An 18315-nucleotide genomic window follows, 5' to 3' on the forward strand; every position below is an offset into this window, starting at 1 on the left:
GCCCGGCCCCCTCGGCCCGGCCCCGCCTCGCTCCGCCCGGAGCGCCGCAGCCATCAGTGCCGCGAGTTGCCCGGTCTCAGCTCTTCCACCGGCTGCGCTGAGACGCAGAGGCGCGGGAGTGGAACGGGAGGGGGGAGGATAAAATAAATAAGTTGCAGCTACGAGACGGTGCGCTCCCTCTGTTCGCTCGTCGTGAAAGAGATAAAAGACTGCGGAGTTAATTGAGGCTGAGAACGTCGGGTCGGGCAGCGCTCCCGGGGTGGGAGCACCGTGCGCTGCTCCCGCAGAGCTGGGGGTGTCCCGCAGAGCTGGGGGTGTCCCGCAGCCCGGCTGGAAACCGCCGTCGCTCCAACCCCGACCGGGAAGTATCATCCCGTGACATTCTCCGCATTCTTTGGCTTCTCCGCGTTTGTTCTCCAAACGCACTTCACGAGCAGCTGGTACCCCGCACCCCAGCTGCCCCCCCCCCGCCGCCCATCCCGCTCCCACTCCCGCTCCGCAGCCCCACGACGCGTCCGGTGCTCGCACCGATCCTCGGGGCCGTACCCTGCGGGATCCGCCCGTGGGTGCTGAGCCACGAGGCGCTGCGTGGGCACCGCTGCAGAGATGGACGCCGGAAAAGCCCCACGGACGGAGCAGGGCCGGGAAGCGACCAATCCCTCTCCCAACCCGAGCCCGGAGGCTGCGGGAGCAAATGGGAGCCGGGAACGGCACCGCAGAGCCCCGCTCCGGCCCTGAGTGCCCCGCTCCGCCTTCCAGCGTCGCGTTGGAGTGCAACGCGGCCCCGTAATGCGTTGCGGGCGCGGGCTGAGTGCTCGGCCGGGAGCTTTCCAGGCAACCTGCCATTAGCAGGTGGGGAGGGGACCTCCGCACCGCTTTTGCGGTTCAGCGGGGAAACAGCGGAACCTCCCCCGGCTCCGGCCGCCCCCACGGGGATGCACTGCGCTCGCGTTCAGAGCCCAAACCGCAGCGACTCGGGCACCGCGGAGACCTCGCGGCCACCCCACTGCGGGCCCGGCCCCGCTCCGGGAGAACAGATGAGAGAGCCCACCCCCAGCGCGGGGTGCCGGCACCCCCGAACCGAGCACGCACCCCACGTGCAGCGAGACGGCCAAAGCAGCGCGGCGCCTTTAAGAGCCCCGTGGCGCCAATTCTTCCTCACGTGACCCGCCGGTGGGCGGAGCCGCGGCTCCCGTCCAATGAGCGGCGCGTTTCGCGCGCGCGCGGGCCCGCCCGCATCCCCGGCGCGGTTCGGTCGCTGCGGGTCCCGCTCCGCGCAATGGCGCAGCTCCGGCTCACCGATTTCTTCGGCCGCACCAAAGCCGCCGCCGCCAAGCTCCCCGCCAAGCACGGCGGCCGCGGCCTCAAGGCCGCCCTCCTCGCCCCGCCGCGGAGCGATGGCTCCGCTCCTCCTCCTCCCGCATCGCCGCGCACCCCGACCCGCAGCGCTGCCCCGGAGGTGCCGCGGTTGGCGGGGAAGAAGCGGAGCCGCCGCGAGATGGAGGCGGAAAGTCCCGGCGGGGAGCGGGGCGGGAAGGCGGCGCGGAAACGGCTGCTGCTGCCGAGGGATGCGGGGCCGGAGGTGCGTGCTGGGGGAGCGGGGATGGACGCGGGGCAGCGTGCTCCTCCCGGTGTGTGACGTGGGGAGGGGTGCTCGAGTGGGAGGGGTCCCCGGTTTCTTTTGGGACGGGGGGGTGGGGTTGGTCCCAGCGTTTGTTTTGGGGTTGGGGCCTCGGGATCCCGGTGTTTGGTTGGGGTGCGGGGTGGCAGCCCCGGCTTTCATCCCCTAATCCTATCTCCCGCTGACCCACAGCCCGCCAGCCCCCCATCCCTGGGCCCACGGGAGCACCCCATAGACCCCGGCCCGGAGCAGGACAGCGCGACCACGCCGTGCCTGGAGCAGGTACGGGCGTGGGGGGAAGGGGGCTCGGTGCCTCCGCCTGATGGCTTCCCTGTGTGCCTTCGCCCTTTGCTGACTGTCCCTGACCCCGCAGGAGGAGCTGGCCACGCTGCAGAGCCGCCTGCAGAGGATGAGGATGAAGCCCCCCACCCAGCTGCCCCCCATCCCTGCCGGGGCCAGCGCTGAGCTGCGGGGCCGCCTGCAGAGCCTGCGGGGCCTGGAGCTGCGGCTCCGTGCCAAGGCAGCGGGCAGTGGGACGGGACCACCTGCGGTCACCGGGACCGAGGCTCCGGCAGCAGAGAATGGGTGAGGAACAGCTCCGAGGGGGGAAAGGTGGGGTATCACGGGGCTGCTGCCACGAGGGAAGGGGCCGCAGTGCTGCTGTGCCCGTGAGGTGGTGTAGTTTTGGTGAGAGGGGCAGTGGGGTTCCTCGGATCAGCCCCATAGTGGGCGAAGTGATGGCTTCACCAGAGCACTGTGAGCTGGGAGCAGCATGAGTTGCTGGGATGGGGGGGAGCAGAGGGAACCGTGCCCCAGCCTGGCTGTACAGCGCTCCCATCTCAGCGCTGCTGGGCTCCAGGGCTCCGTTCTGGCCCAGGTGGGCTCGGGGCCGTCCCAGTGACCCCTCTCCGTTCCCAGCAGCTCAAAGCTCTCCGCGTACCAGCGCTTCCACACCCTGGCACAGGACACACCGCCGGGGCTGACGCTGCCCTACAAGTACAAAGTGCTGGCGGAGATGTTCCGCAGCGTGGACACCATCGCTGGGATGCTCTTCAACCGCTCCGAGACCATCACCTTCGCCAAGGTCAAGCAGGGCGTGCAGGACATGATGCGCAAGTGAGTGCTGGTGTGAGGCTGGGGATGCTTCCCGGCGTCAGCCCTCGGGGTTCCCCACCTCCCTGGTGCCGTTGCAGGCAGTTTGAGGAGCGGCACGTGGGGCAGATCAAGGCGGTGTACCCCAGCTCCTACCGCTTCCGCCAGGAGAAGAACATCCCCACCTACAGCAGCGGCGTGAAGAAGTCGGAGTACCAGCTGACACTGGAGCCGGTGCTGGGGGAAGGTATGCGTGGCTGGGACGTGCTGGCTTTGGAGCAGCGTGAGCGTGGGGCAGCCCCACAGCTCTGCTGCTGTACCCTCGGGGCTTTGCCGCAGCGGTGCTCTGCTCTCTCCCTGCAGATGAGCAGCTGTGCGGCCGCCCTCACCTGTCAGCATCACGGCTGCTGGAGCGCAGGAAGGAGTTCCACCGCAGTTTGGTGGACATCGTCAAGCAGCACCACGCGGTGAGCACCAGCCCTGCTGGGATTTCTCCCCGTTCTGGCTTTCCCCAAGCCAGCTGCTGTATTCTCCCCCCCGCCCCCCCGTGCAGGCGTTCCTGGCCTCCCTGAGCCCGCCCATGGAGGTGCCAGAGGACAAGCTGACCCGCTGGCATCCCCGCTTCAAAGTGGATGAGGTGCCCGACATCAGCCCGGCAGAGCTGCCACAGCCACCGCAGCAGAACAGGATCAGCACGGCGCAGGAGGTGCTGAGCACAGCTCGGGGCACGATGAGCACTAAGGTGAGCAGGGAGCACTCCACTGCCCCACGGCAGCCAGCCCTATGGGTACAGGTAGGGGTGGGGAAGGGCTGCTCCTGTGTGGGCTGACTCAGATGGGAACGCATCAGTGTGCACGAGGCTGGAGGTGAGGCCGTGCCCCACGCAGATGGGTCTGAAGCACATGGGGGGAGAGCACCAGGCTGCTGCAGGGTGGCCCCGGGGCTGTGGAGGGGGGAAAACTTCTCCTTCCTCTCGCCTGTAACGCAACTCCTCCTCCGTCCACATGAGCAGATGGAAAAAGCTCTTGCCAACCTGGCCTTGAGAAGCGCTGAAGCCGGTGCGGAGGAACCGGCGCTTTCCAAAGCAGCATCCCCTGCCAGCACCTCCAGCGCTCTCAGAGGGGTGTCCCAGGAGCTGCTGGAGCGGGTGAGTAATTCCATCCTGGCCACGGCCCCGCATTGGGGGGGGGGGGGTCCACCTGCTCCTGACCCCTCCCTGTGCTCCCCAGATCCGAGCGAAGGAGGCACGGCGGCTGCAGGCGCTGATGACGCGGGCAGTGGGGCAGGAGGAGCGTGTGGCCGCGCTGGGCCGGCTCCCGGCCGTGGCCCGCATCCTGCGTGGCATCTTCGTGGCTGAGAAGAAGCAGGCACTGCCCATGGAGCTGGCGTGTGCCCGCGTGGCTGACAGCCACCCCACGCAGGTGGCAGCAGGTAGGGGAGCGCGGGGCTGCGGGCGGCACGGGGCTGGGCTGGGAGCTGAGCTGCTGAGTGGGTGCATCCCTGCAGGTGAGATGGAGAAGCACCTGCGGCTCCTGGCAGAGCTGCTGCCCGACTGGGTGACGATCCACACCATCCGAAATGACACCTACATCAAGCTGGACAAGCACGTGGAGCTCGGGCTCGTCACCGAGAAGCTGGAGAAGGCGGCCAAGGAGGCAGAAGCCCTCTGAGCGCTCAGGGTCTGGGCTCCCCCCACGTGGCTCCAGCCGTGCTCCGGGAGCAAAGCAAGTGTTGATTGAGTTAGTTCCTCCGTTGGGTCCCTGCAGGTTGCAGCTGCCTCTGAAGCTGAAGGCGGTGTGGGGTTGTGGGTGAGATCCAGAGCTTGCAGCCCTCTTGTGCCACGTCCTGGGTGGGCGCAGGGGCTGCTTCTGTGTGCTGGGGAGAGGGGGGCGAGGAGGAAGGAGGGAGAGAAGCAGTCACAAAGCGCCGCTTTTGGGTCTCGTTCTGTTTTTAAGGGAGGGAAGCACATCTCCAGCGCTCGCTGGAAACGACAGGACTTGTCAAAACACATCTGCATTAAATGTTTTAAATAGAGCCGAGTCGCCTGGTGAAGCTGGTGCTCTTCCCCTCCTGCTGCCTGCACTGCTCCGTGGCAGAGGGCCCCGGCCGCTCACGCAGGGAAGGGCTGTGGGGCACAGTCCAACTCTGCAGAAAGCCTTGCTGGAAAAAGTGAGCGTGGGCTCTGCAGAGCTGAATGCAGCTCTTGTCAGCGGGGCTGGTGGGGCAGAGTGGGGGGGACTGCCTGGAGGGGCTGCCCCACGCACGGCTGCTCACCTGGGATGGGAGAACGACGCCTTCTGCTGGAAGGGGTGGCACTGAGGGGCCGTCCTTCGCCCTGCAGGGCTTCAGGCAGCAGCCTTCACTGCTCCCCTCCTGCCTGGAAGCAGCAGCTCCGAGGTGCTGCTGCTGAGTGATGGCATTGAGTGAAAGCACTGTCCCCAGGTTCCCTGATGTCACCCCTTGGCTGTGCACGCAGCCAGCCCTGGCAGCAGCGAGGCTTGCACTCGCCTCCACAGCACACAGCTGCTTTCCACAGCTCTGCAGGGTGGAATTCATTTTTCCCCCTCTTGTGCGTTGCACAGTGGGGTCCTGCAGGCAGTGCTGAGCACCTCAGGGGAGCACTGAGTGGTGATGGAGGGGCTGTCCCCACGCTCTGTGCTCCCCCAGCACTGAGATCTGCGCTGCCCCCCTCCAGCCTGCGGGATGGAGATAGCTGGATGAGGTCACTGCTGCCCTCCTGTAAGGTCAGGGTGGCTGTCAATGATCCCATAAGGGTCGTTAACAGCTCCAGTTACTGCAAGAAGAGCGCTGAGATAGTTTAGAAAACATAGAAAAATAAGTGAATGTTTATTGTACCAGTGAGCTCAGCCCCTGCTGAGAGGGACAGGGAGAGGGAGTAGCCTGGGGCTGGCCCGAACCCTGCTCAGACCAGGCAGAGGGACCTGCTGCCCTGCCCCACTTTGGTAGCCTCAAAAACAACACCGGTCAAACGGCACCGTGGTCTCCCCCTCCCCAAAGAGATGAACTCAAATAAAAAAGGGATAAAAAAGGATCCGTGCACTAAACACGCTCCATCTGTGGCTTGGCAAACAAAGAGGAGTGAAGGTGCAAGGGGCATCGACCCAGAGCCACCGCAGCAGCCTCAGTCGTACTGCAGCAGGGAGTGGAAGGGGACGGCCTCCAGCTTTGCTGCCCCTCCCAGGGCCCTCAGCTCGATGACCACCAGGCACTCCAGGATGTCTGCCTTCAGCCTCGCCAGCAGCTCGCAGGCTGCACGCATCGTACCTGCACGCAGAGAGAGGTTCAGCCGTGCAGGGAGCTCCAGCCCGGGGTGCAGCTGCCGCAGTTGATCGACACACACACAACGTTCTCGAGGTCCCCCCGTGGAGGGATCCGGGGTGACCCCACTCTCCTCACCTCCAGTTGCGAGCAAGTCATCCACAACGACCACTTTCTGTCCTGCCTCCACGGCGTCTCTTTGGATTTCAAGTTCAGCCTGCGGGGTGCAAAGAGCAGCTTCAGTGCGGCCCTGCCTCGCGGAGCAACACTTCCCAACCTGCTAATGGGAACACGGACACGGCTCCAGAGATCAACCTTAGCACCCGAAACCCAGAGCCGCAGCAGTGTCATGGAAATAAACTGCACAGCAGAGATTGCAGGGCCAACCCTCATCCCCCTGCAGCTGTCCCAGAGGGGAAAATCCGTATTCTCCACACTGGAGCTCTGACTGAGCAGGAGTGCAGCCCCTGTGGACCCCCCCAGCACAGACGCAGGGCTGGCTCTCTGTCAGGCACCAGCAGTGTGACACTGGCATGGTCTGCCCACTGCTCAGCCCCTCCACCCAGAGCCCAGGCACAGCCTGCTAAGCCCTGCCCCGCCGGGCATCACCTTGCCGTACTCCAGGGCGTACGAGATGGACTCGGTGGGGCCAGGGAGTTTCCCCTTCTTTCGGATCAGCACGAAGCCAACCCCCAGTCTCTGAGCCAGGGGGGGGCCTATGAGGAAGCCACGGGAGTCCAGACCTGGTGGGGGGGAGGGCAAGCAGCAAGAGAGCTCAGAAAAGCCACTTGAGATCGACACCCCATGTTATCCTGCTGAGCACAGCGATTCCCAAGGGTTACATGCAAACACTACAGCACTGGGCTCACCCTAAGGAGTCAGTGTGGTGTCCCACAGCCCGTCAGCGACCCCCCACCCCCCAGCAGCCCTCTGGGCCCCCCCTCTCCAGCTCTCCTTGACAGAGCTGAGCTCAGCTGAGCCCTTTATCAGTGCAGCCACGCAGCCAAGGACTTTGCACAGCAGGTTATCGTATCGGCGGGCACCTGGAGGAGGTTTGGTCCGAGCTCCTGAGCTATCACCCAGCACCAGCAGTGCCTTTCCCAGCATTTTCATTCTCAGCTTCTTTAAAACATGCGCTGCAACGCATTATCACCCCTATGGCCGTTTCAGTTGGCTTGTAAAAGCTGCATGGGAAGGCAAACGTGCTGGAACAGGGGCTCCCTGCCACAGGGCTACCCAGGCACAGCACGCCGAGCTTCAGTGCACTCTGAATGCCTCTTCTTTAACAATGGAATTAGGAAACTGGCACAGAACTAGCATTGGTTGGCAAGTGCCACATCCCAAACCAGTATTTCAGGAAGGGACAGCACTGGGTTAAGGGCAACACCGTGCTGGTGGTACTGTACAAAGCAGGCCAGCAGACAGTGTCCAAGGGCTATGGAATTTCCTGTCCTGTTAGCAAGGCTCTGCACACACTTAGCACCTGGGGATTCTGAGCACACAGTGCCCTGCAGAGGCATCTCAGTGAACACCCACCTGCAATGACATCGATTTTGGGGAAGGATGCCCTCAGGTGATCTTCCAGGAGATCAATCAAAGCCTTGAAAGCTTCAGGATCCTTCAACAGGGGGCTGATGTCTCTGCAAGCAGAGGGAGAACAGTCAGCAAGCAACCAAGGGGTGCAGGTGATGCTGCCACTACACCCAGAGGACGCATGTCCTGCCCAGCCACAGCCCCATTCACACCCCCTGCTTTATTCCCAGCTCCTCGTCTCCATCCCCACCCCCCACGCCCCAGGTCCCGCTCCGTCTCCAGCCCAAACCCCACCCCAATTCCCGTGTCCCATCCCCCAGCTCCCATCCCCATCTCCTCGTCTCCATCCCCATCCTCCCTCCCCGACCCCGCACCGGAACATCACACCGGGCACGGGGAAGTCGGGGAAGGAGCGCACGCGGCCGCGCAGCGCACGCAGCCGTTGCTCGCTCATGGCGTTGCGCGCACTGAGTGCGCAGCCGCCGCTGCGCGTCCCCGGCGGGCGGAGCTCCGCTGGCACTGCGCGGCTGCGCTGAGCTCCGCTGCCGCGGTGCGGGGCACCCCCGGCTTGTACCCCCCCACCCGGACACCCCCCCCACCGGGACACCCCCCACGCAGCTCGGGAAAAGAGGTGCCGTGCCCAGCGGAGCGCGTGGAGTCGCCCCGTTGTGTTGCTTAAAGCAGTTCGGGTTACGATCGGGGCAGGTGGGCGCACCGGAGCGCCTGCTGGTGGGGCACAGTGCTCCTGCACGGCCCCCACATCCGTCTCCTTCCTGGTGTGGGAATTTGACGTTTGCCCACGCGAAACCCGTCGTGGGCAGGAGACGTGCTGCCCAACGGTTGCAGGTCTCCTTTTCCATTAGCGGGTCCGACCTGGATCTGCTCCAAATGCGGCTAGGTACAGCTGCCCGCTGAGCCAAGCCCAGCACCCACTGCTGAAAGGGAGCAGCCCCCACCCGCAGCTGCCTGCCCGTGGGCACGGAGCTGCCCCCACAGCCCGAGGACCTCCCAGCTGTGAGATGGGGGTCCCGCCTGCCCCCCAGCACCCTGTGCTGCTGCGGTTTCCAGCTCTCACTGCACAGCCCCTAGGAGAAGCATTTGCTGCAGGCCGAATCCTCCACTGCTCTGCTTCCTCCTCCACCTGGAGGGTCTCTTTGGCCCAAGGCAGCGGTTGGGGACGAGCCGAAGGTCACTGCAGAGCTTGCTCCCTTCCTCGCCAGGCTCCCTTGCCAGGGGCAGCCCACACAGCGTGCCTCCTTCCACAGCCGTTCCCTCGCAGGGTAAGATTTTCCCTGAAGTCAGATTATCTCTTTGGCACCAGCAAAAAAAAAATCCTAACAGCTGTTCCAGCGGAGCACACACAGCTGCGGCACGGGGCCGTGCGCTGGAGCAGGAGCTGCTCTGCTCCTGCAGGAGGGCTCCAAGGGTTTTTCTCTTCTGTCATCCCACCAACGACAACAGCAGATGTGAGCTGCCCCAGCTCTCTTCCTCCTGGTGGATGGAAGCGATGGAATTACTCTGCCTGCCCGTGGAAATAAGCAGGAGCTGGGAAGGGGCCCTCCTCCTCACCTGGCCGTGCAGCCACAGCTCAGTTCCCACCCGTGACCCCACAGCACAGCAGCTGCACGAGGTTCCCAGGCCCCGTGCTGATCCTACAGAGGGTCACACCGACCCTTCAGCTGCCAGAAGTCGGGTTTAGGAACGTTTCTCCGAGCTTTTGTCAGCACTGCACGTCGTTAATCAACCCCCATTTCGGGGGGGGGGGCTGCACCTAGCAGCACGGACTGGTTTTAACACCCACACTGACTCCTACTGCAATTTCCATCCGAAAAGAACTTTCCTAGGACCAATTTCCAACGGTGATGTCAAAGGGCTTCAGCTCCGGAATATCTCATCACGGGGAGATGGCAGCATCTGCAGGGAGGGCTGGGCTGCTCCGTGCCCGGAGGAGGGGTTGCAGACTCACATCTGCCCCCCCCCCCCTTGATGGCTCTGAAGGAGAGGGATGCTGCCTTTGCCCCTCTACCCGACCCATGGACGATCTGTGACTGCAGAGTGCTTTAAGATCTCGATGTGAGAGATGTTGTTAGACTGTGAACGCAGCAACCATGTGGACAGAGCCTTCAGAGCTCGCTCTAATCAGCCTCACTGGGCAATTAGAAGAGCGTGGAAGTTTCTGTTCCGTTCAGGATGTTCAAACTTCAGCGTGAAGTGGAACAAAATGCCCAAAATTTCAACATACCCCACCAGGGGAAACGAGAACTGAAATTTCCATCCAAATCCTCCGGAACGCTTCGTTTCAATTTCAGCTTTGGAAACGCATGCACTTTAAACCAGTGCAAACCCACAAATTTGAAATATCTTATTTCAACAGCAGAGGAATGCAGCTCCCCAGCCAGCAAGCTGGGCTCTGGGCTGCTGCTTTGAGCAGAGAGCTTGCTGTGTCCCCAGGGGTGAGGGACTGTGCCCCAGTGCTGCCTGCTGAGCATCCCGCTCCCAGCCGACCCCAGCTCACCCAGCTCAGGCCCTTGGAGGGGACACAGAGCTCCTTCCATCCTCCTGCTGAAGTGGGAGGGGGGATTTGGAGGCAGAGCTAATGCATTTGGCACGCGTTCCTCGCTGCTGGCAAACCAGCCCATGGGCTTTTCTGCCCCTATCCCTTTTTTTTGGGGGGGAAATTGCACTGCCAGCCTGCGTATTGTATCACCCAGGAGGGTGTGAAGTGGCTCTGGGAGGGAAAAAGGCAGCGAATGGCACATGAGCTGCCAGGCTGCCTCTCACCGAGCTGGATGGCAGAGGTTTCTGCTCTTCTAAGAGACCACAGGCTCTTGGCTAGGGCTGCACCTTTATTTAGTGCTTATATAATTCGGACTGGACTTCGAGCAACAGCGAAATCACAAGTGGAAGCAGGGGATATGAAGAAAACCAAGAAATGGGCTCTGTTCTGTGTCTGGAAGGAGATGCTTTCCAGCAAAGAGAAGGGACCTAAAATGAGATTTCAGTTCTTCCCTCACAACTGCTCTTAAAAAGTTTGATTGGAGACACACTGCTGCGCTAGCGAATGGAAAACATCCAACAGAACCAGAAAACAACAGCAGAAGAGCGTTTCCAGCTATTAAAACCATTCAGAAGAGGGGAAAACGAGCCACTCTAACTGCAAAACTTGGCTGCAGATGAAGCAGTCCATCACTCACAGTGCACACAGCCTGCACAGCTCCCCAGGCTGAGGAGCCCTGCTCAGCCTCCCAGCACCACCTCCCCCCTCAGATCCCCTCCTGAACCCACGCTCACCTTCCAAGCTCTTCCTTCTGCTATGACGTCGTGTCGTGGCTGCAGTGTCCTCGGTGGGAGGAAAGTCTTCTCAGGCCTTCAGGAGATGTTCACCTCGGCTGCTTTGCTGTCTGCAGAGCCACACAGGTGCCCTCGGTTCAACATCTCTCCGTGGTGTTCATTCCAGGTCCTTTAGCAAAAGCACGCTGTCCCCTTCAGCCCGAAAGCCCAACCAACAGCACGGAACAGCAATCAAATGCTCTCGTTCTGCTCCCAGCGTTCCCATCCCTGCTTTAACACCACGCTCCTCCGCTTGGCACTGGGAGCGTGGAGGCACGTTATCTCACCGCTGCACTCTGATACCCTTTGCAGGGCATTAACCTTGGCTCTAAGTGTTGGGAATTGATCTTCTGCATTCCGATCCCTGTGCTCAGCTGCCCCGAACTGTCGGTCCATGGAGACTAATTTAACATCATCCATTTGTTGCTGCAGGCTTTCCAGTGGAGGCTCTGGTTTTGGGTTTTTTTTTTGTGGTCGCAGACTGTAAGTGCAGGAGGACTTTTTGCCACGTTTATTAGTTATATCCATTTCAGAAGCTTCCGTGCGCGGAGGGTGGGACAGAGGGAGACCCAGGAGGGTCTGATTGGAAATTAAAGGCAGGAGAGGAATTCCTCACGCTCTCAGCCTTGAGCAGATATCAAGCTCTCAGCATTTGGGGAATGGACTGAAACATAAAGCAAGGAACATCACACAGAAGCAGCCTCGGGCTGATGCTGCCTTAGGGACAAAGCCACCAGGGGAAGCAGCTCTGCTGTGGCTCACTCAATCCCACCAAGCCCCTCTCCCTGCCCACAGCTGTGGCACACACAGCCCCTGCAGAGCCAGGACCCCCGCAGCAGGGGCAGTCCCCACAGCAGGCAGCTGTCACACGGACCGGAGGGGCAGAGGGGACACCCCACGCTGCGTTTTGGGGCTGCCCCCCAAGCTGCACGCAGGCAGCGTTACGTCCCCATGGCTGCGTGCTCAGCTCACTTACCCCCCTGCCTCCAAACTGTGCCAGGCAGCTGTGTGGGCTGGGTAATTGATCTGTGATAAAAATAATGCAAGGAAAACAAAACAAGTTATTTTTAAGGCCAGCCAGCCCCGTGATCCAGGAGGCAGAGCTGGGATGGCCCCGAAGCGAGGTGCCAGCTGCTCCACAGGTGTGTGCACACCAACAGCTCCACCTCCTCACTGATAAATCGGTTTGTTTGTTCTCCTCAGCTCACTTCCACGTCAAAATCTGTACGTCTTTGGGAAAGGCACTGATTTAAAACCCTGCCTGGCCGTCCAGCTGTAGCACTGCTGTTCCCAGAGCAGTTGCTCCTTTGCACAAAGCCTTGATCTTTCACAGCTAATGAACGCGAAGCGATTAAGCAAACAGACTTCAAGTGACTTCCAGCAGCCAGCTCTGCAGTGCAAAGTTTACATCCAGTATCTATGCACAGAGGGACTGTTTCAAGAAGGGACGAAGCCTTTGAGCACTGGGTAACCAAACACTGCTGAGCGTGTCCAAGCAAGTCATGCAGAGGAGGAAAAAAACCCTCTGTCTTCAAAACTGCAAGCTGCAAGAGAGAGAAGAACAAAGCAGCACGCAGGGCACAGGGCTACCAGCACCCAGCGTGCTCACCACGAGCACGGGGCAAACACTGAGAGCTGGGCTGCATGTCTGGGTGAGCAGCCAGCCCTGGGCTTGTTTGTGAGCAGTGCACAGGGACAAAGCTGTTGCACTCTGCAGCAGACACTCATTGGAGAGCTGAGAGCAGCTCTGGCTGCGGTGACAGACTCCCTCGTCTGGTGGCATCTTTATCTGTGACAAGAACAGATGGTAGGGATCTGAGCACAGCTCTTGGTTGGGGCAGGTTGGATGCTGGGACTCGAGCTCTGTGATCTTAGAGGATCATCCAGCTTCAGGAGATGGACGCTAGGAATTGCTGTGGAGATTACAGGTAGCACGAACCATAGGAAGGGGGGGATGAGAGCATTTGGGATTATAGGGAGGGCAAGGGCAACAGGTCCGCGGGGGGAAGAGCACAGCAGTTAACACAGAAGCTGTCAGCATGTCTCAGAGCGGCCCCAGCTTTGCCTGGGAAGGAAACAGTCCTGTGAGTTACCCTGATCTTCCTCAGGGCAGCAAAACACCACGCAGAGAGGGCACGTGTCCTGCATCAAACAGAGCAGGGATGAAAGCAGAGCGGTCCCTGGTGCAGGCAGCGAGCTTACACTGCTTCTAACTATTCCCCTCCACACCCACCTGGCTGGGTTCTGCTCAACAGACATTTATTAGCAACGGTGTGGGGCGTGAACAACAGACTCGAAACGGGATGAGCAGTTTACAGTGTGAAATTATGCGGAGAATCCACATTTACCAGGAACTGTGTTTAGAGAAGTGCTACACCCAGGCTGGGGAGAGTTTGCACAAGGAGAATTCCTCGGAGAGCATACACTGGAAACAGGGTCAAGAGTTAACGTGTGATGCAAACGGGCATTTCTGAGCCTGCAGTTGGCTGGGCCCAGGTCACGAGGCTACAAGAGAGGCTTACACCATATTTGGATCTAGATTTCTGGAAACAAAGAAAATCCCACAGATGAACAGCAGAGCCCCAGCTCCCACAGAACGCACCCCACACCACCAGAAAGGCAATGCTCACGTGAACCCTATCTGCAAATTTCCTTATAACTCGACCTGGTGAATGTTTGCAGCTACAGAAGGAAAGAAGTCAGGGTGTTGTGCCTGTAGCTGCCCCTTAGCTGAGAACTGAACGCAGCATTTGTGTGCGCTCAGGCATGCACAGCAGCAGTGTGGGCCGTACAGCTACAGCCAGTGCTTGCAAGCTTGGGAAGAACAGGCAAAAACAAGTCGGTGTCCAGAGAGTCCACAATGGAAACGAAATGTTAAAACAACAAGTTATATGCAAAGAAAACAAGGGCAGCTCGGGCAGGGCTGTCCATTTCCTGAGCAGTCCCCGACTGCTGGGGCACCCACATGAGCAATGACTCCAGGCTGGAAGACACCAGAGGAAAGGTGCATCCGTGGTGTTTCTGAGCTCACGGCAGAGCTGTGGTTGTCCAGAGGTCTTTCACAGTTAAAACAGTCTTTGAAAATTTACCATTTACGGAAACAACCAAACGGACAGAGGAGGACAGGCTGAACCCTGAGCACTAGCAATATAAACACTGTCCCTTTTGGAAGAGCAAATGATGATATCACACATACATCACACCCTTCCTGTGTAAACAGGAGTGCCAACATGAGAAGAGATGCATTGTAAGGTCGGCGTCCAGCTGGTTAGAGGGCTGCCTGGGCAGCTCCTGAGGGTGGCAGGAAAGATCAGTGAAGCCAAAAGCATTTCTTCGGATCAGACTTGGGTGGTTTCAGGCACTTCCCTAGCTTCTCACAGCCTGGGGGAGACCAATTCTGTTAAAAAACAAACAGAATACACAGACAAATGAAGTCAGGCATTCACACAGAGTGTCTGCTGAGCCCTGTGTCCCAACAGCCCCTTTTTGCCTCTCACAACAGTGCTCTTATGTGGTGCTTGAGAAATACAACTCTTGCAGCGGATGCTCCTGGGATCATCCATTTTCCAGCTCCAAACCCTATTCAGAAAGGCTTTAGGGAAGGCTGCAAATCCTTATGCCTCAGATGATTCCCTCTGCTGGAATATGGCAGTCTCTCCTGTAAAATGCAGGCTGGTGGGACTCGTAGGGACTTCTTCCCTCACCTGCAGTAGCGTGGAGCAAGCAGATCATGAGCTGTTGGTGAACTCCCAGTTCTACACTCCAGAAAGCAGCTCGTACCCTCAGCACCACAATAGCCGTGTACTTTATTAAGGAAGCAAGTAAAAAGCACCAGTGTTGGAAGGCTGAGGGCATGTGAGGGAAAAATGCCTGTATTTTAACAAGCACTGTGATGGACAAATTCATGAACAGATGGGGTAGGAGGTATTTATGAGCCAACTACTCCAATTAACGCAGAGCAAAACTGTTTTCCTCCCTCGTTTTCATCTTTCTCAAACTACCTTTCTGCAGCACGAGCACAACAGAGAAGCAACATCAGAAAGGAATCCTGCTGCAAACCTCAACTTCCAAAGGAAGGAGTTTGGGTAAGGGGGGGGGGGTTGTGTCATTTAAAATTTGGGTTTGTGCTAATGTGAATGGCAGATCTCTGCCTGCAGAAATCTTGTGTGCTCTTTCCCCGACTCCCCACGTCCACCCGTGGGGGATTCTTAACGCCCAGTTCAGCCCTGACCCGCTGCCTTTTATGTCATTAAGTTTTTCATGTCATTAAATCGATGACATTCCTACAGAGGCAAAGAAAAGCTTTAACCCCATCAAAACAACCGGAGCAGGTTTCTATTCCACGCAGCCGACAACAGATGGCAGTGAGACACCAGCTATCTCTGCAGGCAGAGCAGAACACAGCGGAGTTTTGGCTGAAGGCTCTGTGTGAAGGGCTCCAGACCACTCACAAACAATTCATGCCGTTTTCTAAATCCGTTTCTCCATTTTCAAACGCACCATAGGAAATTTCAAGACGCTTCGTAGAGGCAACAGAGATCCAAAGGAACAAAGAAAGTGAGAACAAAAGAAAAAGTGCATCTGTAGTGCAAGACAGCTTCCTAGGTCCGGGCTGCAGGCACTGAGAGCCCTGAGGATGCTGTGAGTGCAGCAAGGCTGACATGCAGCTCCAGAGAGAGGGCTGGGGCATGGGGGGAAGTGTGGGACCTCCAGTCCAGCACTTGTTCCACTGTGCAGCCCAAAGGCACCGGGTGCTGACAAACACATTGCTTTTGCAGTTCCTGAACACACTGCACCACAACAGCACCGTGCCTGCACTTTGTGAGCCAGTTTTGGAGCACAGTTTTGGAGCACAGAAGAAATGTCTTTCCAGGGAAGGGCTCTGGCAGCAGCCAGACACTGAGGAGAGTGCCTGAGCCCACATAACATCCCAGAGGAGCACAGAATGGGGTTTATTAAGGGAAAAGTTGAATAAGGAACAACACGGGAACAATGGTCCTTCAAATCTTTTTCCTGCTTAACATCCAAAAATGAAAAGCAGTGACAATGCTACAGAAGATCTGTGCCTTCTTATTAAGGAGAGAGAGGCAGCTCCACGTTCTGCACTTCTCTGCAGAGCCTAAGCAGCAGGTACTCACCATATACTTTGTAAGACTACTTCAGGGTCAGGAAGACTTTGTCTGTTGCTGTTTTGTGTCAGTCTGTACAGGTACATCCCCTTAAATTACACAAACTCTTGCCATCTGACAACCTTATCTCCCAAGAACCATCCCATTTATTTCTCAGGTTCACAACACACCAAGCAGCATTCGGAAGGAAAGCCAAACTAACTTTTCCAACACACAATTCAAAACAGAATACAGAACTGGAAACCAGTTTGGCCAGCTTCAGGCCAGAAGGACTTGGGAAAAGACAGACACGGGAGTACTCAGAGGAGACCATGCGGGACCAAAGATGCTCAGTGATCTGAGTACCTGCCAGAATCCACTGTCTCAGTTGCACCACTCAAAACACAGAGAGCTTTTGAGAACTGCAGAGGGGATTAGAAAGGAAAAGTAGATATCTCGATATCTCTGAGGAAGGAAGTCACCGTTTATCACACAGTGCTGGCAGACCTTGCACACACTGGCTCTGTACGAGATGCCCAGTGCTGCTGCATCCCACAGGTAACTAACAGCCCTCCCCTCTTCCTCTCCATCCTTTCCCAGCATTCAGCAATGTTTTTAATCCTTCACAGAATACATTTTAAGCTAAGGAATTTTAGCAGCTCACCATGACGGCCTTGTCGCACACGTTGAGCTGTGGCACTCCTGGCACCATGGTCTCCTTGTGCTGCTGCACCACGGCAGATATCCGCCTCATAACTCCTTGGTATTCATCGCTGGCAAAACTAGAATGTGAGGAAAAAAAATCAGAAGTTGTTAGCAGGGCTTCCTGAATATATCGGGTGTGACACGGAGCATCATTAAAGCATCTCTAAGCTTTGCCAGAAGACGTTTGCTGGGCTGCAGCAAAGGAGAAGAGCATGAGAGGAGAGTTAGCCACCACTAACTGCCTGCAGGTCCACAGGGAACAAAGGTCCTGGGCTGAAAGAATCCCTCCTGGCTGGGGATGAGGCTGCAGGTCTGATTCTCAGCCTGGGGAGCAGGGATGGCACAGGCCTGGGTGCCCTCCCCAGCACAGCAGAGTGTGGCTCAGCACAGAGCTTCAGCTTGCTGTTCAGCTTCCAGCAGCCCCAGTGCCTCACTTCCTTGTTGGACAGAAATGCTGCCAGCTTGTGCTGGCCCCCAGGGGGATGTCATTAGCAAAGGAAAGGTGCTTCTGGGCTTGTCTGCCCCTGATTATCTAGGGAAACCAGAATACCAGGCAGACACCTGGCCAGGAACATTAGCACATAAGAGAGGTCAGCCCGTACCCACTGCTCCCATCCTCCACTCTTTTGAGAGCTCTTCTGCAGCGCTGCATCACGTGGAGGCAATTATTGAAGGGAAGTGAAGGCAATGTCAATGCTTTGTTTTCAAGAGAGTTCTCAAGCTAAGGGCTTCAGATGCAACCAACTGTTGGCTAGCACAACTTCACGATCGCGAAGCAAAAATGAACTAATGTTATGCAAACAGGAAGATGGAGAAGAATAGGAGCGAGTTGTCCAAGTGAAGAATACCTCCTTCATTTCACAACACTATAGCTTTATTATCCCAAGCCGGGACCCATCCGTCAGGCTCCAAGCCTGATAAATTACCCGATTTTTACCCAACTGTTACTCCAGTAGGTACTTGTTTAAGTGGTTCCGAGTGTACTTCACCAACACTTCAAGCATTTCTAATGTGGAGGACGACGAACCCATAATCTCATTTTGTCCATCACCTTAAGAGTCACTTAAAAAAAAAAAAAAAAAACAAAATAGAGCAGCAAACTGCCTCTGAAGATAAAAGAGAAACAATGCGGCCTGGTGCTGACCTCGGGCTCCCTTTGCTCGCAGTCCAAGCTGGCCACCAGCCCCACGCTCCAGCTCATTTCCTACTTTGAAAAACAATCACATTTCGAAGCCCAGCGATGTGCCAACAGTTTCCAGTAAACCCTATAAATATCGCATCTCGGCAGCTGTCCAGAGAGGAGCTGGTGGTGGGGATGGGGCTGAGCGCTGCCGATAGAGAAGTGGAAAGGAATTTGCAGTGACAAGCTCCAGCAGACTGATCGGTTGCTCTCACACTGGCCGTATCCTGGCTGCACTGACTGCGTGGACTGTGCAGAAACTGTGAAGCCCCCAGATCTGCGTGCTGCATCCCTCATAGATCTCACAAACTGTGCTGCCCCAAAGACTGCTGCAAGCAGAGGAGGCCACCAGCCATGCCTATGGCTTCTCCCTCACTGAGGACAGCCCAGGCTGCGACCCCAGCTCGGTGAGCATCACATCCCAGCAGCACAACGGCCTCTCAGCTCAGCAGTGTTTTATATGGGAG

The 18315-nt window shown here is 58.1% G+C and overlaps 3 protein-coding genes across 3 annotated transcripts in view; 1 reads left to right on the forward strand and 2 right to left on the reverse strand.

The window, feature by feature from the left end:
- Positions 1–1255: 1255 nt before the first annotated feature.
- On the forward strand, positions 1256–4765 carry CDT1 (chromatin licensing and DNA replication factor 1). Its single transcript, XM_065745353.1, has 10 exons — positions 1256–1582; positions 1814–1903; positions 1995–2206; positions 2540–2737; positions 2815–2960; positions 3077–3180; positions 3267–3455; positions 3726–3860; positions 3943–4144; positions 4220–4765. The coding sequence occupies exons 1-10, from the start codon at positions 1280–1282 to the stop codon at positions 4381–4383; spliced, it is 1743 nt and encodes a 580-aa protein (XP_065601425.1). The 5' UTR covers positions 1256–1279; the 3' UTR covers positions 4384–4765.
- Positions 4766–5649: 884 nt separating this feature from the next.
- On the reverse strand, positions 5650–7988 carry APRT (adenine phosphoribosyltransferase). Its single transcript, XM_065745443.1, has 5 exons — positions 7900–7988; positions 7529–7632; positions 6602–6735; positions 6131–6209; positions 5650–5998 (listed from the first exon to the last, which is right to left on the reverse strand). Exons 1-5 carry the CDS (start codon positions 7977–7979, stop codon positions 5856–5858), a joined length of 540 nt encoding a protein of 179 aa, XP_065601515.1. The 5' UTR covers positions 7980–7988; the 3' UTR covers positions 5650–5855.
- A 5114-nt stretch (positions 7989–13102) lies between these two features.
- GALNS (galactosamine (N-acetyl)-6-sulfatase) overlaps positions 13103–18315 on the reverse strand; it is a 41159-nt gene continuing 35946 nt past the window's right edge. The window contains exons 13-14 of the mRNA XM_065745409.1: positions 16628–16745; positions 13103–14252 (exon numbers count right to left, since the gene is read on the reverse strand). Coding sequence (XP_065601481.1) covers positions 14166–14252; positions 16628–16745 — 205 coding nt within the window. The 3' untranslated portion in view covers positions 13103–14165. The remainder of the gene's footprint in view (positions 14253–16627; positions 16746–18315) is intronic.

This window comes from Cyrtonyx montezumae, unplaced genomic scaffold (assembly GCF_038088225.1).
Source record: "Cyrtonyx montezumae isolate F1298 unplaced genomic scaffold, pur_monq_1.0 scaffold_35, whole genome shotgun sequence".
Taxonomy (NCBI): Eukaryota; Metazoa; Chordata; class Aves; order Galliformes; family Odontophoridae; genus Cyrtonyx; species Cyrtonyx montezumae.